General features: G+C 33.5%; 1 protein-coding gene across 7 annotated transcripts; it reads left to right on the forward strand.

The window, feature by feature from the left end:
- The first annotated feature begins 792 nt into the window (after positions 1 to 792).
- On the forward strand, positions 793 to 24,118 carry LOC105035613 (PHAF1 protein At3g51130). 7 transcript variants are annotated; one of them, XM_010911224.4, is made up of 15 exons: positions 793 to 1,162; positions 4,208 to 4,290; positions 7,596 to 7,670; positions 8,347 to 8,414; positions 8,510 to 8,615; positions 8,702 to 8,762; positions 8,860 to 9,032; positions 9,470 to 9,532; positions 10,070 to 10,117; positions 14,975 to 15,088; positions 15,180 to 15,279; positions 15,360 to 15,433; positions 17,331 to 17,435; positions 17,559 to 17,607; positions 23,898 to 24,118. In XM_010911224.4, exons 1-14 carry the CDS (start codon positions 1,015 to 1,017, stop codon positions 17,604 to 17,606), a joined length of 1,266 nt encoding a protein of 421 aa, XP_010909526.1. In that variant the 5' UTR covers positions 793 to 1,014; the 3' UTR covers position 17,607; positions 23,898 to 24,118. The 7 variants fall into 7 exon arrangements, with proteins under 7 accessions (XP_010909526.1, XP_010909520.1, XP_010909521.1 ...); XM_010911218.4 differs by having other exon boundaries at positions 878 to 1,162; positions 7,593 to 7,670; positions 17,331 to 17,438; positions 17,556 to 17,607; XM_010911219.4 differs by having other exon boundaries at positions 878 to 1,162; positions 7,593 to 7,670; positions 17,331 to 17,438; positions 17,556 to 17,607; positions 23,919 to 24,118.
- Positions 24,119 to 26,207: the final 2,089 nt, after the last annotated feature.

Consider the following 26,207-nt stretch of genomic DNA (forward strand, 5'->3'; position numbering starts at 1 on the left):
GTTTACATTAAATAATTATTTTAATAATTTTTTATCAATCATAGTTAGTCATATTAATAATCTAATACTATTAGTTACCAATATTAATATGATATAATTAATATCTACTAATAATAATATGATCTTATTTGTTATATCTAATACTAATATCTATAAATAGTGATAAATAATATCAAATAATAGATGTAATATTATTTAAATATCAAAAATAATATTTTATTAACAATATTATTTGATTAAATTGTGAGGAATAATATTACTATTTTAGTACTATTAGTAACTAATAAAATGAATATTATTTAATTCATAATAGTAAGAAAATAAAATAAAATATTCAAAAAAATTAATAATACAATTTTATTCAAACCTTTGGAGCTATATTTTTCGACATTGACAAACCAAATAACAAAATTCATTTTCAAAAAAACATATTTATTAAAAAATCAATTTTTAGAAAATTATTTTTCACTTGAACCACTTTCCTACAACCTAATGTCTCTTGGCTCCAAAATGAGTTGTAGGTATCCAATCTAGTCACTCATTTAACTAGAAGCACAAGATATATAATAAATAAATATTCATTTAATTAGAAATTTCATTATCTTTTATAATTTTTTAGAAAATGACTATGAACGATTATTTTATATTCAAACTGCAATTAAATGAATGTATAAAATATATCATGGACTCGGTCTAACAGGCCATTCCTAGTGGCTCGCGCGCCGGGTGGACCGTCCCGGCTTTATGACTACCAGCTCTGGACTACGTGGCCTCATTGCTGCTCCGAGCTAAACAGCGGATCCCTCCCTCCCGCCGGTTGGGTATCCCACCCGCCGCTTGCGTGCCTTCCGCTATTATTTGTCTCGGGTTACTGCGGCGAGCAGGTTTGGTGCGCAAGGAACGGAGGAAGGAAAACAAACGCCAAAAGGAAAAGGAGGCCCGACGGAAGGAAGATAAGGGAAACGAGAAACCGGAAGAAGACGAGGGAGAGGAGAACCGGGAGGGGAGATCACGATGCAGCAGCTCCAGCACCACCAGAGATCCCCAATGTCGACGGCGGCTGGGGCGGCGGCGCCGCCGAGGAGGCGGTGCGAGGGCACGGCCATGGGCGCCATCACCCTCGACCTCCGCCCCGGCCTCGGCATCGGGCCCTTCACTCTAGGTAGCTCCTCCTCTCGTTCCCTCCTGCCCGTTTTTTCTCCTTGTTCGTGTTATCTCTAGAATGCCCATAATTCTATTGATTCGTGATTTGCCCCTAAAGATTTAGGGATTGGATCTAATTGTTTTAAGAATTAAAAACCATAGTTTTATCATTATTTTTTTTTAACCCTGTGCTGTCTTCAATTTTTGATATTTTGTCGGATTTTATGGATGGTTAATGATCTTGTATTGCAAAAAGGGGGCATTTGCATGGATTGGATCTCATTTGGCAAAAAAAAAAAAAAAAGTAGCTTGATGATTGCTCTTTTTGCCCCTTTGCTAGATTTGTTTTCCTTTTTTGTGTTCTTTTGCGATCATTAGACCATAAAGATCTAACGAAGTTAATTGGGAAATTGGAAAGGAGTTTTAGGATTTAACACTGGTTTCAATCTGCCAATTTCGTTGGAAAGATAAGAAGAGAATCGGACCTTTGCACCAAGAGTGATGACAGGTGAAATATACCGAGAGGGATGTTCTTGAGAAAGAGGAACCCGTTAGAGAAAATGGTATAATAATGAGATCATTATTTTTCTTGTCTTCCTTGCCTTTTGCTTCCCAATATTTTATTATTTGTCTAATTCCCTTTTAAAACCTCGCTCTCACAGAAAAAGAAAAGAACCAATTTCTTCTTCCTGTATTCCTCCATCATCTTTTCTGTTTGCCTCAGTGAAAACCTTAGCTGAGGTAACTTTATGCAAGAGAGGAACATTCCATGAAAATGGACAGATCACGTAGTAAGGATATCTGTCTACCTGGTTATAGTGTGTATGTTAATATTCTCAGTAGTCAGAAGCAACTTTCCAAGATAACATAGATTTGAGAAATGCCTAGACAAAGGTGAATGGGAGATAGGGTTTTCTTTCTGAGGTGACATTTGATAGGATACAAACTTTCACTTGAAGATCCAAATCGAATCATCATTCCTAGATACGCCATTTACAAAACTTTAATGCCCTTAAGCCATAGTAGAATGACTTAAATTCTTCTTCTCTGTGATAAACTTTGTAACTTTAGAACTTGCACATTTATTTCAGGTGACAAATATTATATTGTATTTGTTAGTGGCTACGCGGTAGCTCACAACTCAACTCAACTTAACTCAAGCTTTGATCCCAAACTAGTTGTGTTCATCTATATAAAGCCTTTTTCTCTACTCTGTCTAAGGTCACACTTTCTAGAAGATTTAACGATATCAAGTCCTTTCTTACTAATTCATTGGACATTTTTGGTCTACCTCTACCCTCTTTCCTTCTAAATAGATTAAATCACTCTTTTGTACTAGTGCATCATATCCAAACTATTTAAATCTTCTTTTTCATAATTTGTCCTCAATTAGTGCTACCTCTATCTTGATATGAATGATTTTTTTTTCTTATTTTATCTTTTCTTGTTTTATGATGCATCTATCTCAACATTTTCATTTTGGCTGCACTCATCTTATACATATGTTGTTTTCTAATTGCCCAATATTGTATACTATGAAGCATAGCTGGTCGTATGGCTATCTTATAATTTTTTGTTTTCAACTTGGTAAGTATCCGATGATCACATAATATTCTAGTTGTACTTCTCCATTGTATCCAGCCTTCTTTAATCTTATCCTCTTCAATCTCCCTTTCCTTATAGATTTTATTGATCCTGAATACTGAAATTTTGCTAATATTTGCTTTGGCTAAAAATTTGGTATTTTACTAATATTTGCTTTGGCTAAAATGTTGCAACCAATTCAGAGGGCTAATGTTTTGTTAAGGGCTATTAATAAAATTCTTAATCTTTGATAGATCTTTACCTCTGTCCTTGCTGCTGACTCTGTATAGGTAGCATAAGGCTTGTGGGTGGGTGGGTGGGTTGGTTAATATCACTAACCCTATATTTGGTTGGGGTCATGAGAGGATAGATGGATGAGGTTGGAAGGATGGATAGTCTCCATCCATCATTTGGTTCAAAAAATTACATAAAGGATGGATGAAAAAGTAGGGATTGTCCATCTATCCGGGCACATCAATTTGCATCCTTTCAAATTTGGAGGATGCAAGGAAGGATGGATGGGTATTGATGGATGGATTTTTGCATTAACAAAATTATCCTTCATTAATTTTTTGAAAAAACTATAATATTTTTTTATTTTTTTCATTCATATTATATATATATATGTTTATATATACTATTAATCATATACTATTAAATTTTATTACTAATTATTTTAATTTTAGTATATAATTTTGATAATAATGATTAAATAATTAGAATTATCTTCTATTTTTCTATTTTTATTTAAAAAATATAATTAACTATTTTATAATATTAATTAACTATTTAAATTAAATTATTCATTAATTAGTTATATGTATAATTAATATATAATTAATTAATATTTAATTTATTAAATTATTTATTAAATTAAATTAAAAATAAATATTTTTATATAATTTTTCATGTAATTATAGATTATAATGATTATAAATTTATATATTTTTATTTTTTAGTATAAATAAGTATTATAAATTGATAATAGTAATATTTTTATCAAAGGATAGTTTAGTAAAAATGTTATATAAATATTATCCATCCTCCCTTTCATTCCTCCTATACTAAATAAAGGAGAAAATTATGTCTATCTATCCTTCCATGTGTCACCAAACATGTGAAAGGATGGATGGAAGATGTATCCTTCCTCCTCCATCCATCCTTTCTTCCATCCATTTTTTGTACCAAATAGAGGATAAATGTCATCAAAAGGAGGTTTGCATTCAGGTTTATGTAACATGTTAGCTTGCTTATGCATGAAAATTATCTTTCAGACCATGAGATAATATTAAAAGTCTTATTTTTTGTTATGCTATTTGTCATTTTAGGTCATAAATCATTAGCTTGCTGGGATAATACTTGTAGTTTATGTTTACGGTTTCATTATTAATTTCATTGATAAATCTCCGACATAGTGCCTTTTTTCATTTTAATTTGTGCCATCTGCTCCTCACACATTGCAAATCACACTTTGATATAGGAATGCCTATATGTGAAGCATTTGCTCAAATAGAACATCAGCCAAACATCTACGATGTGGTCCATGTGAAGTATCTTGATGAGGTTTGAACTGCTTACTTTGTACACAATTCTTAACATTTCATGTTGATTTTATGGCATGTGCATTGCTTTTTCTTTTTGGGACAAACAGTGGACTAATGCCAGAATAGAAGTGCAAGGAGCAAGCCCAACAGTTTAACATATTAACCAAGATTTTAAATTCCATGGGACAGGGCTGTCTCGATTTTTCTATGGAAATGGACGCGTCGCTATCCCACCTCATCCTGATACTTGAGATAGAGAATGTCCTAAAGCGTCCCAATTGAGATGCTGGGATGCTGACGGGACAGTCCTATCCCGACACATGAGATGGTGCTCTGTCTTGGTGTCCAACGGGACGTCTCGCTGGGAACTGAATCCTTGATATTAACATTGATGTATCTATGTCTGTGCACAATAACAAACAGAAATATTACCTGCTTTATTCCATAAATAAACATCCATGTGGATGCATATGTAAATTATTTACATGTGTATATGCACAAATAACACATAGAAATGGGTGGACGGATATAGATATCCCTTAATTTGTTAAAAATTAGAGTTTGATGTTTTACCTTGAACATATCAAGCTACTTAAGTGCTCCTTTTTCTCCGTAGGTATTCAATACCTTTTGGGCTGCTTTCTGTTTATTTCAGTAGTAGACTTAATACATCTGCTGTTCCAACATGCTTCCTATGTGCATTAATTGGCCAGCATGGCCCTATATGCTACCTAGCTATTTGTACGGCATTTAGTTTATGCAAGCTAAGACCATTTGTCACTGAAAATTTTGATTGAGGTGCCTTCTAGGCTGACGCTGGCCCATTTGAACTTGCTTTAGTTTGTAGCAGCCAATCTCTGGTTATGGCTGTATGAGGTAATCACCACATTTTACCATTTTCTACATGAAACTTCAATTTATTTTCATCAAAAGGTGTACCTGTATTCTAAAAATCCCATGTCCAACTTTTCACATGAGATATATTGGTTTTAATTGTGTAGCATACTAATTGTCCTCTTAATGTTCCTACTCTTATCATTTCTCAATTTTTAGAAGTCTTTCGAAGCCAGAATCTGCTAATTAATGACATTTGGATTGATCCACAATTTAAGATAGTGTGCTATTATATCTAATATGAAACACGACACATTCTGTGTGCTGGTAATTGACTTGACTTAGTGATGCCTGTCAGTAAATGTTTTTTAATCAGCATATGACTTTTTTTTTGTTAAAAGCTGAATGAATATTGTGCTAAAACTTTCAACTTAATATATATATATATATATATATATATATATATATATATATATATTGTTAATAGACATAAAGGTGAGAGCATCAGAACTATTACACCTGAATGTTATAGTTCTTAACAAAATAGATTTGATTAGTTAGATAGTCATTAGTCATTATGAGATCTGATTGCTACCTCTCTTCTTTAATTCAATCAATCATTGAGATGGTCAGTACCGGTGGAGGCCATTCTCATTGTTAGTGTTGAGACTGCCGGCTTCCCACCCTTCATCTGTCTTTTATGTTGGATCAACGTTCCTAAATTAGGTCTAGGTCTGAATGGGTTGGCCCAGGCTTGGTCGGGCTTGTGCTCTTCTTATTGTGTTGGCTAGGAAAATCAGGCCTAAGGCTAAGCTGAGCCAGGTTTGGGCCAGCCCTTTGTGCCTTGATCCTCAGCTCTAGCTTGGCTTGGCAAATACTCTGGTTTACATGTGACATATAATAAGGCTGGTGTGGTTGTTTGGTTCTCTTATTGTAAGTTTTCTAAGTGCTTGGCAATGGATAGGTCTCAATGCCTACATGACCTTTGCTTGGACCGACATACATATATATAAAAATATCATAGTGCGTGAATTATTGAGCGCATGTTAGTCAAATATTTACCTTGTTTTATAGAATCTTTTGTTTTAGTAGGACTGAAGTTATACCTTGTGGTACATGATGTTATGCCATGTGGCAAGGGTCTATAAGTTGAATTGTATTTATTTGTCTTTGACCATGGAAAGTAGATAGAGAATTCCAAACTTCTGTTCATTTTCTCATCTTCTTCCTCTTCTTCATTTTCTTCTTCTTCAAGCAAGAAAATTTTATCCTGCTTCCACTCTTCTTCATGCTTCTGCTTCCGAGACAATAACTACTTAAAGGAAATATTAACTACTTCGAGCAAGAATATTCTGTACTACTTTCACACATAAAATTTCATTCATTTGTCTTCTTCTTCTTTGTCTGTCTTCTTTTTCGTGAGACAATAACTACTTCAAGTAAGAAGATTTTGTATTGTTTCCACACAAAATTTATACTGCTTCTGTAAATGTGGTGGAGGCGAGAAGAGGATACGAACAGGTTAATTGTTAGAGATATTCTACTTTGAGAGATGAGATCTATGTCAAAATTTTGTAGGGTTATGATGAAACCCTTTATCTCTATTTTTACTACTTTCACTAACAAGGAGTGAGTAGATGCATTCATTGCGTCAGTCATATCAACTACATCTATAAGCATGTTTGAAAACAATTTTGCTAGAATGGAGACTATACTGAAAACATCTGCGAGAATGGTCAAGCCAAAGATTTAGATTACATGTTAGGTTGACAAAACCAGCAAAAACTATCACAGATTAAGATGACAAACCAGCAAAAAATACCTTCCATTGAGCTCTAAAGGCTAGTAAGTTCTTCTAAGGTCTTAATATCATGTCACCCTTCATTGTGTTCATTGTTTGTTCAGCATTTGCACAGAAATAACTTGACATCTAGTTCTTTTCTGGTTCCTTTTATTTTAAAAATGATGCCATCGAGGAAGATCTTTGGTGTGACTCCAAAGTGCTGAACCTGTGGTTTATTTATATTGAAATATCTGCTCTTTTCTGAATCGAGTAATTAAGTCTGTGATTCTATGAGCTACAGGAAGGTTTTTGCTAGGATTAGGTGATGATAAAAGGTGCACTTCTTCAAAAGGATTTGCCTGTGACAGTTTTGTCTGAAGTAGTTTAACTTATTTAAAAATCATCGATAATTTTCTCTAGTTAAAATAATAATGTCTTAAATTTGCATCTCTAATGACATCATTTGCTTGTTCTTAAAGCACTTGATGGTAAGGAAAAATAAATGTGTCATTTAGAATTAACTTATGCACAAAAGACAAAGCATTACGCTTATGTTATTTATTACATGCATTGTTAGAAGCTAACTTTCCAACAAGACTACTAATGTTTTTGCAAGGTCATTGTCTCGACAGAACTATTATGAATTCTAATGCACATTTACATATATTGCATCTGCGAGTCTTATTTTTTTAATCAATTTCCAGCAGGAGCCTCTAAAATTGGACATTGTTATTAGCTTTCCGGACCATGGTTTCCATCTTCGTTTTGATCCTTGGTCACAGGTATGCTTTTTTCTTCAATGTAAAAGTTGAAGAATTTTGGAGTTCATATTATCATTTTACACTCAACTGCAATATATGGAAGCAACTTGAATTGATTGAGTTATATATGCTATAAATGCATATGCTATGTATTTCCAACAAGGTGGCTTTTGGTTCATTTGCTGTATATGCTATGGATGAGCACTTGGTTGAATAAACTGGGTTAAGGGTGCATGTTCCATGTAATCCTGAATTATACAGGCATAACAAGGGGGAAGTGCATAACTAATCAGTAAGCATGAGTCAGGAAACAGCATACTGGTGTCACCATCAGTTGGTCATGCTGAACTGCTAGCGAATGCAAGCAGATTTGTAGAATACTACATGATAATTGATTTCAAAGAGATAATATAGACAATAATTTTTCCCACCTTAAGGAATATATTTGTCATTAAATTTTGAAGTTCATATTATCATTTCGAAGATTGATCTAAGTTATGAGCAAGGGGGCTGTCTCCTGGGCCATCTTCCCATAGGGAAATGGGAATGAGGGAGAGAATATCTATTGTTGAAGTAGATCTAGATTTAGTAGAAAGTAAGGGACAGCTGTTGATTGATTTTGCCTCTAAAACTGATTACATCTCAATTTGGTTTTTTTTATGATTACATCTCAATTTGGTTTTTTTGTCTTTCACAGAGACTGCGTCTTATTGAGGTTTACGATGTCAAACGGTTACAGATGCGCTATGCAACTTCTCTGATTGGGTGAGTTGTATGTTTCCTTTTGCTTTGTGACTTGATTTTTTTTTTTTTTGGCATTTTTATTAATACTTTTCACTTGTTTTGATTTATCTTCATAGTGGTCCTTCTACACCAGCTACATTTGTAGGAGTGTATGCACTATTTGGACCAACATTTCCTGGAATCTATGATAAAGATAGAGGAATATATACCCTATTTTATCCGGTATATGTTGCAACAATGATCTTGATTTCATATATTTTTCAGTCACTTATATGTCTGCTGACTTGCTTGATACCTTTTGTTCATAGGGGTTGTCCTTTGCTTTTCCCATTCCCAGACAATATACAAATTGCTGCCATGATGGCGAAGGTGTGGGCTCCTATCCATTGCTAATTATCAGTACATTTCACTTCATTATTAGGCTTTTTCTGATTAGCACAACTCAGTTTTCTGATTATCATGGCAGTGTCAGCAGAGTTGCCTCTTGAATTTCCTGATGGAACAACACCAGTTACATGCCGTGTCTCCGTATATGATAGTTCTTCAGATAGTAAGGTAGGCGTGGGATCTTTGATGGATAAGGCTTCAGTCCCTCCATTACCTGCTGGCAGTCTTTACATGGAAGAGGTGCATGCTAAGGTTCGGACCATTTTTCAGTTGACCATTTTTCTCTACAATTTCTAGTTCATACAAATGATTCAATCTTGGTTACCTCATAAACTATCATATTAAATTGAATCTCTAATTTATGTTGGATTTTTTTTCTCCTTTGATTTTGATCTCACGATCAAATCAGAATATCTTACAGTCATAAAGGAACAAATAAGAGATTTGCAAAAGATTAAAAGGGGGAATGTGTGTATAGTTTCATGCTTTAGCTGCATACATATTATGGTTCATATTTTTAGAATATTTCTATGTTTTCATAGTCTATTTTATTAATTAAATATAATAGTAATATGCTGTTCATTTTAGTTTGGACTCTTTCAGTCATGTAGAGCAAGTCTGGTAGTATGAATTTCTATATTCAAAAATTAAATCTCTCAGTTATTCTACATATCCGCTTCTTTCTTCAGCTTGGAGAAGAACTATGGTTCACTATTGGAGGTCAGCATATTCCTTTTGGTGCATCACCACAGGCAAGCTTTTTGTTTTTTAGTTTTCTAATATTTTTTTGCTTTCGTATGCTAAAGGGGAAAAAATCTGTACTATTGTATCTGCTAAGTTTATCTGCTCTATATATTCGAAATCATTATGTTTTTATTTTCTATATTTGCAACTGTATTTAAATAAAAGCCGTAATCTGTTTTCCATTTTTTCAAATCTACTTTGTCTATGATCTCTCACTTTTCACTGTTTGCTTATTTCTTTTGTTATGATTATATCTGTTTGTCATGTATATTCTTTTTTACGTATTTCAATGTTTGTGGACTCTTATGCCTCATTAAATTTCTCGTTGTTGAAAGAATATTAGCTTATTACTGTTGCACGTATTAAATTTCATATGCTAAACCTATACTTATGTTCCTCATGCTTTTGTAAATATGTTCTTACTGTTTCCAAATCATTGTGTCTGAAGATATGTATTACTTGTTCTTCTGTATTTGTTTTTATTTAACTACCAATTTTATCACAGAGATATTCATATTTCTCAGTACCCTTGAATGGTTTTATAGGATGTGTGGACAGAATTAGGTCGTCCCTGTGGAATCCATCAGAAGCAGGTGAGCAATTTTTTTTCACGGCAAATTATGAAAAAGGTTTTTGGTCTGCAAAGAGCTTCGTGATGCATTCTTGAAAATATATTGTACCTAATGCATAAATTGTAGCTCCAGAATTTACAACCACTCAAATTTAATGGATATCTAAGTGGGATGGTTATCCATGTAGAGCTTCCAACCCTGTAATTGGTGACTTGTTCCATGACCTGAATATGAAAATACACCTTCTAAATTTTCGTTGATTCTAATTTTGTAGATTTCTAATGGGGATGTTTCTTTGGATAAAGCTCTGAAACCTCTGTATGAAAATATAATGGATAAGCTACATGCAGGAATTATATAATGTGAACTTGCCATGAATCAAAGTGCAAAAATAAACTAGTTCATAAATGTAAATGTAGCTCAAAGATCAGGTCTCTATATTTTCTCCTTTTTCCAGCATTTTCATGCTTGTCATTTGTTGAAAATATTGACCCTTTCTCATTTGGTACGGGTGAAAGTCAAATGTACATCTTAATTTCTTTACTATGGTCCTGTTTAATTCCAGAATAAACATGAATAAAGTCCATGTTATCGACATTATTTAGATTTTATTCAGCCAAAGAACTTCCTGTGTGGTTCAATCGAGCACCTTTTGGGATTTCAGAAAAAGCTCCATTTTGATACTTATTTGACTTTAACTGGTTTAAAATTACTCGGGGGAGAGGTCAAATAGTTTTATATGGTTAATGAGGAATAAACACCTTCCTGAAGACATTTAGATATATTGTCAAAACTATTTGGAACCAAATAGAGCCTTAGGATGTTAGTTTTGTTTAATCATGGTCAATGTATGAGTGTTGTAGCATTTGATTTTGACTTCTGAAAGTTGCTTTTACAATTCTGTTTGAAAGTTTTTAATTTACACAACTAGGTGGCAGCTAAATTTAGCTCATATTCTTAAGTTATGATGCATGCTTTATTGCTTCTGGGCAGCTGGTGTCATGTTGTGCCCATCAATTTTTTTTACTTATTAAGGTGTGTGTTACTCTTATGCTACATTTGAAGGATCATTATTTATCTACAACCTTTACTTACTTCTTGCAAGTAAGTTTTTCCATTAATTACCAGAGGAAATAGACCGGATAGTAGAAATGATAATGTCGTAAAGTTTACCACTTATGAGTGTCATTAGCATTAATGATAGTTATTTTGCACCTTGAATCTTGTAGGAATTCATTTGATTTTATTATAGGTACACAAGTTCCGCTAATCTCTCTTAACTGATAAGCTTATTTCGGTGATATTTGTTTGGCTTTATGGATTAAAGTAGGATCCACCCAGAATTGCATGTTCCTATCAACATAACCATGATCTGCTTAAATTGTGCTAGATTTGTAGCCATGACAAGTTCTAGTGATAAAGGAGATTAGTGTGAACCCCACAAGGAAATATTTGGTGGCTACCAAGGTTCACTATCTTAGTATTGGGTATTGTACCAGTTTGTTATTGATATGATATGGTACCATGTTGTGTCATACTAATATGGTACACAGAGTGTATCAATACGATATCGATGTGCTTTTCTTAGTTCTTATCTTTCAACTTTTTTGGTTGTTTTATGATTATTTTAAAGTTTAGGGATCTTTGAAATATGGTTTAATGTTATTTTATTATTATTTTTTTATTTCAGATTGGTCTCATGACCACGTGATTACTTGATGAATGCACTTGTAATAAATAATAATAGGCAACACATGGTTTTTAGCTTGAAAATGCATATATCAAATGGATTTGAATTGAGGCATGGTAATTTATGACTTGACCCGTTAACTCAATCTGTAAATGACCTGCTTTGAGCAGGTAGGCATAAATGAGTTTGGGTCGTAAACAGATTAACCCGCCTAGATCCATTTATTAAATGGACCGAGTTTAGGTTTAGATCATTGACTCGTTTGACCCATTTTAACCCATCTACTAGGTAGGTTGGGTCAAGATCTGACCCATTCAACCTTTTTAAGATTTGTTTAACCTATTGAAAGTCTTCATCTGTTTCTGTCCCAGTTAACCGGATCTGCTTAACTTGTTTAGCCTGTTTAATCCATTAAAAACCCACTTAGCTTGTCTAACCTGTTTAATCTAATTCGATCTATTTAATAATTGGGTTATGTAGGTCAGGTTGGATTACCTGTTTAATAAGATCGAGTTTAGATCTGAATCTTCGACATGTTTAATAATCATGTCAAGTTTGGGTTGATAAATTTTTGAGTCAACTAGCATCCGACCGGACATGTATCTGACTTGAACCCACCAGATTGCGACCCCTATTTGAATTACAAAATTCGTAACCTACAGCTAGTCCCTCATTGAGTGTCTATGCTATTAGTAAACATCAGAATCTCATTCATAGTCAAGGCCTTGGACTTAACTCTAACCTAGATATTGTCTCCACCCCAACATACAATAATCTGGGCCTCATGGGTAGCCACCCTTATATTGATCTTTTGTTAATTAATGGGCTAGCCACCTGGAGGAAGATCGCATCAGCAAATTTTGAAATATATTTTGGTTAAGGCTATGGAGGGTGCTAGTCACTTGAATACGAAACCTCAGACAAAGGATGTGGACATGGGTTGTAAGCTGGCTATGCAGAATAGGATCCAGTATATGACGAGGATCTAGAGACATCCTGCGACCCCACTGCATGCTACAGCACTAGCTGTAGTAGTGCTGGATCCTGAACCAACTCGAGGGGTCTGTTTCCTACATATATTGTACCATCATGGGCTTTACGTCATGTGCTCTAATCCACATCCTATGTGGCATGAGTGAAATGAAACTGGCTAGTGAATGGACTCGGAGTCTCGGACCATATGGTTGCAAGTCATTAGCACACTTGCCATGTGCGTTGCTACCTCCCTAGCTGCTAGTCCTTAGACTGTCATTGACATCTTCACTTGTATCGGGAGATGATATAAGCAACTCAGATGGTCCTTTCGTGGTCTCAAAATCAGTGTGAATAGGCTCCTTGTCAACCCTTGCAAATAGATATGTAGCTTTCTTTTCTTTCCCTTTCTTTCTACTCTGACAAACTGCTTTCTTTCCTTAGTTGCCCATGCCTGATTAGTTATGGTGGATAGCTCAATTAGACCCACCAATCTGACTGGCCTCATCTCCGTGTCTGGACAGGGTTCCATTATGGGCTCTCCTCAACATCTTCCTATCATATGTCTAGGTTGAGGCCCCATACATAAAGCCTTGCAATCTTGACCAGCTCCTCATGACCTCTATGCTTGCTCCTTTTGTTGGGCATCAACTAGTTGCGAACATAGGAAAAGTCGCTCTGTCCACTGCTTTGCATTCTCCTAGCCTCCTTGGCTATGATATTAGCCGGTTGACCAGATAATCCTAGCTCATCAAGTTTTGATTATTGTTCTTGGCTCTTAAGCCAACCAATCAAGGGTTTCTCATCATCATATACGAAGTCATTATGGAGTGGGCCATCATACTGTATATTCTCAAACATTAGTGACCTATAAAATATATGATAATTTATAAAATCATGTAAAAACTATAAATGTGGTCCTAAATATTGCCATATTTTTCATTATTTTTAGTTGAATTATTTTTATGCTATTAGATATTTAAGAATTTGATAATTATATTGTAATGCAAACAATGGCTGAATTACTTCAGAAAATACTTCTAAATTATTTATAAAGAATACTAATTTTTAATATTTTCTATTTGAAATATTTCAAATTAACTTTGAATTTAAAAAATAATATTTAATTATAAGTAGTTGAAAATATAATTTTTGTTCAGATCAATGTAGAACCTTTTACTTGGTTTACTACATATATTTTGTTAGTCCAACGCATTGTCTTAATCAGCACTTATTTTTGAAATTTATTGGACTTTTTACTTAGGATTGGGTAGTCATAAATTATTTTCAAGTTAAAAAAAATGCTGCCAAAAATAGACAACAAGTAACATGCATACCCCCAAACATACTAACAATTTATTGTTAATTTTTGAACATTATTTTTATTTTTGTATCCAAATATATATTTTTAATCTAAAATATTGCATGATCAGTGAGTAATCATGATTTCTTCTTCAATTATGTAGATCATCTTTAAATCTACAACAAATCACAAACTCATGCAAAAATACAAAAAATTGACATGATGTCCCCTTGTTTTAGCAACTTTTAGTGTATTTTAGGTTTGAAAGGAAAAAGTGGAGAAAGGTGAGGGAATAAGTTTTTTTTACCTTTTTTCTTATTTATTCTGAGCTGCTGGCCTGCAAAATACCTCCTTGCCCTTTTTTCCTTGATCTCCCACACTCCTAAGGCATCCCAAGTTCAATGGAGAGGCAAAAGTGGTCTGGAAGGCTCTTTCTCCTCTCCCTCTTCAATTATTAGTGCGAAACCAGCAAGAACTGGTTCCAACTGAGTCCACCCGAGCAAAACTAGATGGTTCTGCTCCATTCAAATTGGTAATTACTACCGAGTCCCAAACCGAACTCCCTTATCAACATGGTTCTGCATTAGTTCGATATGGTACTCCTGGAGCTGGGTGGTTTGGGCTGGTTTTGGGAACTTGTGCAGCTACATGTAAATAGGCAGCAGTCCTTCAAAGTTTTCTTAGACTTGGAAAATATCTAGACAAAAGGAGAAATAAGATTTGGGATATAGATAACTATATTGATCTCATAGGCACAACTTACAATTTGAGCGAAATCAAAGAACGAGTCCCATCAACTTTTCCAAAAGGGTTTCCTTCTTTTCCTTTTTTTCTTTCTAGACAATGTGCCATTATTGAATCATATTATTATATGATTGTTCTAGATAAAAGTGATGTTTCTCTTGTATTTTAGGTTGATCAAATGGTCATACACTCTGCTTCAGATCCTCGTCCTCGGACAACCCTTTGTGGGGATTATTTCTATAATTACTTTTCTCGTGGCCTGGACATTTTATTTGATGGACAGGTATATCTGTTTTTAATTTTGCTTTCGTATCAAGTATAACAAATCTTAGTCTTTTCCATTTCAAATGACAACTTGTATGTTGAATATGCAGACTCATAAAATCAAGAAGTTTGTTTTACACACTAATTTCCCAGGACATTCAGACTTCAATTCCTATATGAAATGCAACTTTGTTATCTATGATGTCGACAGTGAGTATTATTTCCTTCAAGTCCCTCAAGTTGTTTGTATGGCGCAACTTTATTATCTATGATTCACTTTCTGTGTGCAGTTGAAGGAACCATTCGTCCTGGAAGTACTCCTAAATGTTGCATTACACCTAGCACGAAGTGGGAACAAGTAAAAGTAAGATGTGTCAAAATTTTGCATTCTCTGTAGTGCTCTTTCAGATAGAAACTGCAAATTGGTTTGGGTTAAATATTCTGGATTACGGACCTGCAACTGATGGTTAATGCAGGTCTTTAAGGGTCTCCCATTCAGTTTTTTCTATTTTAGTAATGATGGATGCTTCTATATTGCGTGGTGCACCTTAAAGACTCTTAATTTTGCTGTGCTTTTTCATTACCCACATGTTTTATATAATTATACAGTCTTCCTGCATGATCAGAAGAAAAAGACACACACAATGCATTAAAGAATAGCAGAAAAGGGCCGAAAAGCTTTTGAACACCGACATTTGTGCATTTTGAGATATTGGGTGATTTGGGTTCTCTAGGAGTATTGGCTTCTTGGACAAACCAATAAGTTATGTATTATCTGTCTTCATTTTATAGTGGCCATCTTTATTAATGTTTCTTAACCATTAATTCTTATCAATGACTTAGGCCCTATTTTGGATTGCTGTAGCTAGTAGAGGTTTTGGAGCTTTTGAAAGTAAAGCTTTTGATAAGTTTCGCCATCTCGGTATTGGACCCTATATCGATACCATCTTACAATATCGGTATGCAGTGTGATACGAGATGGCGAGGCATTCTAAGTATCAGTATGGTACAAAATTGAGTATCAATTTGATACGAATATGGTATGATATGCTATTATGTTACAATATTGATCAGTATGGCAAGCCTTGGCTTTTAGATGCAAAGTTTTTGGCAAGTAAAGCTTTTACAAAAAATTATTTACTGTTTGGTAATTAGATTTTTAAAGTATTATCGAACTTTAACATGTGTTTGATAACCAGATTGAGAAAATGCTTTTGGTATGACAAAATAACAATAAAGGAGATTACATGGAATCATATAGTAGAGCATAATACTATGTAATATTATAAATTAAAATATTATTGCATAGTATAGTATCAGTATAATGTAATATAGCGATATAATGTGATATAATATTGTAATGTCATAAATATTATATAGTATATTATAATAATATAATATGATAAAATATGATATGATATAGTATAATAAAGTATTATTACATATTAAAATATTATTTCATTGTACAATATTATATTATATCATAATAATGTAATATATTATTGGAATATAATGTAATGTAATATAATATAATATTATATTATTATGATCTAATGTAAAGATATGATAATGATATGATAAATATAATATAATATAATATAATAACATAGCTAATGTCAGTTAATGATTATAATACAGAATTTTGATATAAAGTATTATTATTATTATTAGTACATATTAATATATTATTACATAGATAATATTTTTATGGTATTTGTTTGCAGGCATTTTGGTCACTATAAAAATATTATTAAAGCCAAAACAGCTTCCTAACATATGCCAGAAAGCATTTTTGGGAAGAATTTTCAAAATAGAGCTCCTCCTAAATAAACCTTTTTAGTGTTCTACCAAAGCCAAAATAACTTTTAGATTTTTTACCAAGAATCACTATACCATCCAAAAGTGCTTTTGGCGGTCTAGAGAGTGCTTTCTAGCTCTCCAAAAGCTTTGCCAAATGGGGCCTTAATCTTCAGTTCAAGAATCCTTATGCCAGTCTAATCCAAAAAGAAAAGGTGGATCAATGATGTTTAAGCCAATTATGAGATGAATCATAATATACCTGGAATTGTTACCAGAATAATAGATAATTCTAGAGCTTTAGTGATGCATTTTAATACAGTCATGGTTCAGCAACTTGGGTACCAGCCACCCATGTTCAGAGTGATAAGTAGCTAGTGACAAGTAGACCTCTTTCAAGTATAGCTCCATCTGAGAATGCAATTAATGCTTAAAAAAAATTGACCTATGTTCATCTATATTAGGAGATCCTTGGGGATGGTGGTCGTGCTGCAATACAAACACAAGGTTCCATGAACAATCCTTTTGGATCAACTTTGGTTTATGGATACCAGAATGTGGCTTTTGAGGTGATAAGTGCATGGCCTTAGCATTTGTTATATTTTCATCTGAAATGTTATCCATTCATTATCCATCATGAACATATTGATTTTTAAAAACTAGAACTTCTATCTTTTTGATTGTTGCACCAGGTAATGAAGAATGGGTATATAGCTACTGTCACTCTCTTCCAGTCATGAGGTAAGTTTATGTGTATATTGTAGTGTCTTGCATAATTTGGTTTTTTTGTTATTTATTTGATTTATTAGCTAATAATGGCTAAAATGTTATCTGCTGTCTTTAAGTCATAGTTGAATTGTTCTTCCCATAGGTAGTCTTTTTTTGAGGGTATGTTAGCCTTTTGTAGTTGATATCACAAAGAAAGGACTATCTTCTTACTTAGATATTTCTATTTTGATTTGTCTGAGGAGCTATGCTGATTGTGATTGGTGTAAATCAACACTCTGTTCTGAATATGCTAGTCATTCTTAAATTATGTTCTGTTCAGTTGTTCTTTCTCATGGTGAATTCCAGTGTCTATGTTAGGATTTAGAGATTTTCTAATATCTAAAGAATGAGCAGTTATTAACCTTCAATGAGAATGAAAAGGTTAATCTATGACCTGGTTGAAAACCTTTTCTGCACGGTTAATTCAAATCACACCCATGGAATTACCTGGTCAAAGCATTTTGTTGACACATCTGTGTACTGTCTCTTCTGAAATACTGGAAGCTTCCTGTAACTTTGATCTAATCAACAATTGATCTCAGTAGTTCCTCATTATGAGTAGCGCAATCTGCAGAACCAACAGGTTTATGCACGAACAGATTGATTGGCACAAACTACTCTGCTCCTTTGAATCGTTTCTATTTGCACTTTGGAACTGCCCATCAAATGGGTGATTAAGGAATATCCTGAGCTACATGGACATAGGATTTAAGAGATTATAGAGAAATCACAACATGTAATACAGGTAAAAGGCATTGAGGGAGAAAGCTTGTATTATGGAATATGCCTTTTACTCCTCTGACAAAGACGAGTGAGATGCGATAAAAATCTTTTTGTTTCCAATTTTTGAGAAATAATAAGTTGAGTCCTTTTAATATCTTGATTACCAAATTTTTGGTTACATGAATTGCATGAGGAGATATATGTATAAATTGGAAAGATCCTTTTCCACGCTGTTAAAAAATAGTAAGTGTCTATTTAAAAGTAGAAGAGTTAAAACTGTCATGAATTTAAAAATCAAAACTAAAAAAAAAGTCAGATCTATTTAAAAACATTTATCAAAAAGATATGATTATTTATGTTTGAATATCAAATTATTTTCTGTAGATTATTTCTATAGATAAATTACATACAGCATAGCATGAGATACTAGAAAAGCATGATTTAATGGGTCATGCATATCGTCATCATTATGCATCACCATGACAAGGTTTCACAGAATATCCAAGCATTGATAAAGAAGAAATAGTTGTCACTTAGACTAACATAGTTGTGTCTGAGGAAAAATAAATATTGGCTTGGCTTTAGTTGCATATGCTTTATTTCCTTCAAAATCCTAATTGGCATGCTCGCTGTTGTGAAACAGGTTTAAGTGAATGAGATTCCATCCATCCACATCTTGAAGATCATTTTTCTTGCTTTATTCAGCTGAGTTAACGATAATTCACATCTTAATTGCATAAAACAGGTTGAAACAGCTGGGGCCAATGAAAACATATAAGTTTTAGCCAGTGTTTCTGAATTTTATTTTGCTTAAGCACAGTAGTTCAGCATTTTGGGCTATTCTGGAGGTTCTGTTCAGAATGAATCACTTCAGTTAGAATTTTTCACGTGGGGCCTCTTATTCATTTGTGTTTTGGTTGTGTTTCTACTTCTGCTTGGTCTCCTCCACCTCTCTCTCTCTCTCTCTCTCTCTCTCACAGACATTTCCATCATTTTTGTCTCATAGAAGTTTGATAAAATTTTTCCTTTTTTTGTTTCACTATCATTTTAGCATCTAGGATCTGTCAGAGTAATATCAGTGGTAAACACTGTGTCTGGGTTTCTGGGGGTTGAGTTGTGATGGCCTATATGTGCAGTTGTAAGGTCATCCTTAAAAGGTGAAGTAGATCTATTATCTCAGTCACTTTTCTTCTCCCCTTTTTGTACACAAGTAGATTTCTTGTTCAAGTTTTGTCCCACTTGACAATTTGCCCCAATATATATATGGATTCAATTAGTTCTGGTTTTTCCTCTTTTCACATGATTTGACTAAATAGTCAGATGAATATTGTTTGAAGGTTTGATCACGAACTGATCTACATCAGACCAGTGTCAAAGCTTGATGGACTTTGTCATTTTTCTAACATCATGTGTGATTTGCACACTTCGATCTCATTATTTCTGGTTTAGCAGCCGAAGTGAGAACACATGGAGGCATCAATGATTTCATATTGCTGGTTTAGCGAAGTAAATGGATATTCTTTATAAGTTTGATGAGTTCATGGCTTTTATGAAGGACCCAACCAATGAATGTGAAAGTGTTGAAGTTCTACCAGTTCTACCAGCTGAAGATAGTGGTGGCAAGTCCAATAAGCTAAAATCAAACAAGCAATCTGATTGAAAAACCTGTTCATGGAGCAAATGAAGACTGTAAGACTTTAGCCATTGGAGGTCTATAAAAGAGTCATTCATCACAAGATCCTGATCATGAGTTCAGAATGTCAATCCATGAACAAGTGCCACCTGTTATATGATTTCATATATTTTAGATTGTAATGAAACAAAAGTTTTACCCTATCCAGTGGTTGAATACGTATCTTGTCATGAATGATCTTGGCGTAGTGGAGTAGCCATCTGATAGTCTGATTGCAAGAAAGCCTTAAGTAGGTCTTCAACATCAAAGCATCTAATTATGAGGCATGAAAGTAAAGCTCATTAAGATGGCTTTTTTTATATGAGATAGACGGAATGGAAGGAGATTGATGTGACTAGATCTAAAAGTTACCCAAGATTTAACTTTCAGACTTAATCGCATCTACTTATTATGGGTGTCATAACTTGATATATTTGGGAATCTATTTGACCAGATCTAAAAGTTGGATCTATGATTAAAGCTTAGTTATGTCTACTTACGTTAAGGGGCCATAAGCATAGCATGTGATCTGCACATTTTTTCCAACTCTGTATGATTTTGAGGTGCCTTGATAAGATGCATCTTTTAAAAATGTTAAAACAACCAAAAAAGAGTTCACTTAAGCTAGGGGTGGCAATTTATGACCCGGCATATCAACCCTACCTACAAACAACCTAATTTAAGTAGGTTCGGATTTGTGTCGTAAACAAGTCAACCTACCTAGACCCAATTGTTAAATGGGTCATTGTTCAAGTTTACACGTTTGACCCATTTAATCTGTTTTGACCTATTTAATAATTGGGTCGAGTCATGATCTGACCCATTTAACTAGTTCAGGACATGTTTAACCTGCTTAAAATATACTTAACTCATTTTTGTCCCGTTTAAACCAGCATGCTTAACTTGTATAATCTATTTAAATTTATTTAGTTAGTTAAAAATTCACTTAACCTATTTAACTCAATTCAAACGGTTTAGTAAATAAGTTATGTGGGTCGGGTTGGATTACTTGTTTAATAAGTAGGTTTTTGACATGTTTAATAAACAAGTTGGGTTCAGGTTGTCAAATTTTTTGACCTAACCCATATCAGACCTGAGTTGATTGGATCGTCACCCCTAGCTTAAACAAACTTATTATGGCTCAAAGGTTCTTTGAAAGGCATCTTGGATGTAATTTACCTTTTCTCTTGCTTTCTCAAATAACCTATTTATTTACTAATCGGATATATTTTATTATATATTTTAGATTAGTTGGAGGTTTCTCAAGGTTCATGGACTCCTATATATGTAGAGCAAGGTCCTCCCTGATAGGTGAAGATTTAATAAAGCTTAAGTATATTGTCTCTATCATGGATATTGGTTAAATCTGTTTTTCTTGTGTCCTTAATCTCCTCTGTCATTGATTAGAAAGTCAATTAATTCCTCCATCTTTCAGATCACCAAATAATTATATATATATATATATATATATATATGTGTGTGTGTGTGTGTGTGTGTGTGCGCGCGCGCGCGCGCGCGCGCTTAGTTTCAATGTTAAATTGGATGGATCAATCAGTTGATCATGAACATACATTATTTTGACTTGGTAGTGAAAGGAAAGATTCCCTCCACGAATTGCGTGCACACACCAGAGCCTTAATAGTTATTTTTCTTTACCATTATTAATTTTATTATTATAATTTTAAGATTCACTTATGCCCATCTTTGCTTGGTTTTGGAACTCTATTATATCTAAGTGTATGTGTACGTGCATATATGTGTATTTTTGTGTGTGTGTGTGTGTATGTATGTAATGTATGGATGGATGGATGTAATGTGTGTATGTATTGATGGATGGATGGACGTATGGATGTACGCATGGATATATGGATGTATGTAATGCATACATGTCCTCATGCACATGTGCTTGTTTGCATGGAAATGCATATGTATGTGTGCATGATGTGTGTAAATACATTGTGCATGCATAGATATGTGCACATATCTCTGAATGCATGTATATGCATGTATGCATGTATCTTTGTATTTATGCAGATATGCACACATGCGTGTACATATCTATGTATGTATCTATTTTGGTTTGTATGTATGTAGGTACATGGGAATGTAGGAATTTAGGTATGTACGTATGTAGGTACGTAAGTAGGTAAATATGTATATCTACGTGCCTATGTACATATTTATGTACATATGTACACGTCTGTACATACATTCCTCTGTCAGTATGTATGTCAGTATAGTTAAGGATTTTTATTTTTTTTTGCATGTTTTCCTTATGGAACAACAAGGAAATCTGAACTTTGTAAAACCTCTCTACGTATTTGATTTGCTTGGCCTTCTCATGTAGTTTCTTTTTTCCCTCTCTTGGTGCTTTGTTTTGTTAGAAGTACAAGAACAAATATGATATACTTTTGCAGTTGAAAAATAGCAACTTTTCATGGTTTGATGTTCCGTCGGAAACTGAGACCAAAATTGGAATATTTTGGTGTCCAAGGAAGCCAATTTGAAACCAGAACTAGTTTGGAATTTTGGTTGGCATTAATAAGAATCAAATTTTTTTGTATATGGAATTTTTATATGCCAAATTGTTGCCTTTATTTTAGATGTATAAAATCATATGATTTATAGCAAGGTTTGCAGTTAACGGTCGCTGCTGTACCATATCGGATGTACCATACTGAACTGGACTGGTACGAGACTACCATATTGACACTCAATATGCGTTGCCGTTTTGTGCCGTACTATGTTCAGACACTATAATAGAATGGTGCTGGTATGGGGTCCGGTACCGAGATGGCGAACCTTGATCTAAAGGGAACTTACATTTTATGACTTTAAAAAGATTTTGAAGCATTGCAACCATACATTTAAAAGAGATTTAGGTTTTTCTTTTTTGATGTAGCTTTTTTTTTAGCTATTGGAATACTTAAATTTTATAGGCATCTAGATCATTATTTGTTGAATTATGCAATGATTCAGTAAGTTGATATATTACAGTCTAAAAAGATAAGAACATTATAATGCTGAAATTAATTATGCTTTTTGTAGTGTTAATTCCGAAACAATGGTCCTGAGCAATATTGTACATCAATGATGTTTAATATTCTCTATTGACTTATTTTAGTTTTTATCATTTTCTTAATTCTAATTGCAATTTCTGATATCTCACAACTCTTAATTGAAATTACTATGATTGAAGCCAAAACTGCTGAAACTGAAACTCATTTTGTTTGGCTGAAACTGGAACCAAAATTTTGTTTTTGAGCCTTGGAATTTCAGCTTCTTCCATTGGTGATGATTCCACATCCGTGGAACCAGACTCTACCCACTTCCTAGTGGTTCCCAAGATTGTTTCTATGGTGATGGCTCCTCTATATTTTTGTTGTCCTTTGCTGGTTATCAGTATGTAAACTCATCAATTACCTATAGATCGATCATCACAAACCATGATGCCTACCATCCCCTGAGGTGTTCACTTGCCTTTTGCCTTGGTAGTTGGCTGCCGCAGGCATTACAAGAACCATTATCTCTTAGACTATATTCCATCTTTATGGGAGTGTTATTCAGTTATTATCATGTTGCTACCAAAATATGAACCATGGAAGCAGTCAGCTGGCTTTGCTTAAACCACCTCCATCAATACAGTTTAAAATATGGTTTGGGTTTTCCTCCTAATTTGAATCTATTGACTGCTTGATGGTATAATACTGTATCAGCTGAGAAATGAAATTGAGAATGATATTGCATAGATAAGGCCTTGGCAGATTTAAGGTGAATTGGCAAAGGGCATCTTTCCATTTATTAAGTTTTCTTCAGCATTTTAATGATTCTTATTATCATGTCAGTGCTGAAGTCAATTTTCTCACAGGTATGCTTTTTATTGCTCCAGAAAAGGGAGCTCTTACATGGTGTTCTACGGAAGTATATGCTCCTTATCTTCGTCAGCAACCATGTTATTAGTTAGATCTTGTATAGTGTGTGCTTTGTACAGTGGAGTATCTCGTATTCATGATGGTATCTTTCTGTAAATAAATGAAGTTATGAGAAACTTAATGCCACTTGAATTACTTTGTTTCTTTTGTGGATTAATCACTGGAAGTGGATGTGGGCCATGTATTATAATGCAGTTGCTTAAATGTCAAAACTCATTCGATTCTCAAGAACTAAGAATATGATAAGCTATGGGGTACATCTATCAGATAAGTGCAATGTTACGAGGCACCACCAAAATAAAAGCTTCATGCCATGGAGCAAAATGGGACTCGTGCATTTCATGTGATCGGTGCCATGCATGGTATGTTGGGGTTATGCACGCAAAAAAAACCACTTGTTGCTTGGGACATTTTTATAGGAATTTCCCTGTTCGTGTATTGGCAGGCATTTTATTTGCAGTATTATTTTGTTATTGTTTAACTCAAATGTTTGTTGAACTGTGTGTGGCGTCGTTTCATGTGAGCCTTCTCCACTTTCCACACTGTTTCTCCTTCCATGTTTGCTTTAAATATCAACATTCCATGTTTCCTTCCATGTGCATGGGATCGACTTGACCGAATCCTAATAGGGTGGGTTTTATGTGACTTGTATATAATCAGCAGCAAGGACCGGTCTTCATTCTAAAACTTGCAACGGATCAATGCTGGCTCCAAACTCAACCTAAGTACGGGAAAATAAAGTATCGTGATCAATATCAATAAAAATATTTATTGTATGAAAGGTCATAGGTTGTATGCAAAGTTGTTCAATTTTTTTAGTTTGATTGCTTTTCTTAGTTTAAGGAATATTTAACTTTCTAAGAAACATTAGTTTTTATTATTGTTGAAACTTTGATTTATTATATTTTTCATCTTCGATTCTTAATTTAATATTATATAAAGGGCTAGAATTTGTTTATATATATATATATATATATAGACTTGTATGCCAAAAAATGATTTTTTTTTAAGCTTTGCTTACCTCGACTCGCTCCAATCTGCCCTCACTCGCAAGGCAAGTATAGGTTCTTGTTTTCCAATTACAAGGTGGGTATGGGTAATGGGCTACCCAACTCACCCATCTCATTGCATCCTTATTGACGTTTTACTGGGAACTTGTGGTGGAAAACATGATCTAGGTTGGCATTTAATTGATACACAATATTGGTCAGTTAGTGACAATCTAGGTGTGAAGGGGTGTTCATCTCCAAATGTGACATGTGGCTTAGAGTCCTTGGGGTGAAAGTTGCATCTCTTTTTAATCAAAGGGGTGGGATGAAGCGTCTGGATGATTGATGTCCAATTGGATGAGACGAATTTGCGATCATATATTAAGGTTAGTGATTGCATTGTATTGACATTTAGATAGTGTAAATCGAGAAATGGGAGAGTTAGTGCATTAATGTATAGGTGGTATTTGGTGACTTGGATAAGATCACAGGGGTTATGTTAGACCATTCATGATCCTCATCCTAGAGTAATATGATCCTCGATGATCCAAGATCATAGCATCTGGTATGCTACATTCTAGTGTTTAAAGATTCATGTGTATCCATGAGTAAACTATTTGGTATTCCATAAAAATTCAAGATCATTGATCATATAATATCAAAATTATTCTAGATATGTTCTATAAAAATATATTTATTAATTATAAAAAATATATTATAATAATATATTAATATATTTATTATTTTATTAGTATATTACTTATTAATATATTTTATGAAATTATAGTTATCAATTTTATAAAGATATATTATATTTTATTATAGAATTAATATTTTTATTTATAATCATAACATATTATTTTTAATAATCATATTTATTTTTATTAAGAAAATAAAATAAATAGAAGCAATATATTCAATAATTCATTATATAAATATAAAGTATAATAATATATTTTCATTATAATTTAGAATTATCATTGAATAATAACTGGACAATAATATGTTTAATTAATATATTATAATATAGTATATATCATAAATATGATATATGTAATATCAATAAAATATATATAATATACATAATATTGATATAAGATACCAATGGTATATTGATATTATCAATTTTTTTCACTGGATTGAGGGGCATTTTTGTCCCTAAATTTTAACTCGAGATCAGTACCCTATGGTGATCTTGGATACCGACCTCAAGGATGGGTATCTCATTATTAAATTGAATGGTGATTTGAGGAGTGG

Source organism: Elaeis guineensis, chromosome 12 (assembly GCF_000442705.2).
Source record: "Elaeis guineensis isolate ETL-2024a chromosome 12, EG11, whole genome shotgun sequence".
NCBI lineage: Eukaryota > Viridiplantae > Streptophyta > Magnoliopsida > Arecales > Arecaceae > Elaeis > Elaeis guineensis.

Coding starts and splice junctions, on each gene's coding strand:
- LOC105035613 (XM_010911218.4), top strand. CDS start 1,015: ATGCAGCAGCTCCAGCACCACCAGAGATCCCCAATGTCGACGGCGGCT. Junction 4,291..7,592: donor ATGTGAAGTATCTTGATGAG/GTTTGAACTGCT, acceptor ATCAATTTCCAG/CAGGAGCCTCTAAAATTGGA. Junction 7,671..8,346: donor GTTTTGATCCTTGGTCACAG/GTATGCTTTTTT, acceptor TGTCTTTCACAG/AGACTGCGTCTTATTGAGGT.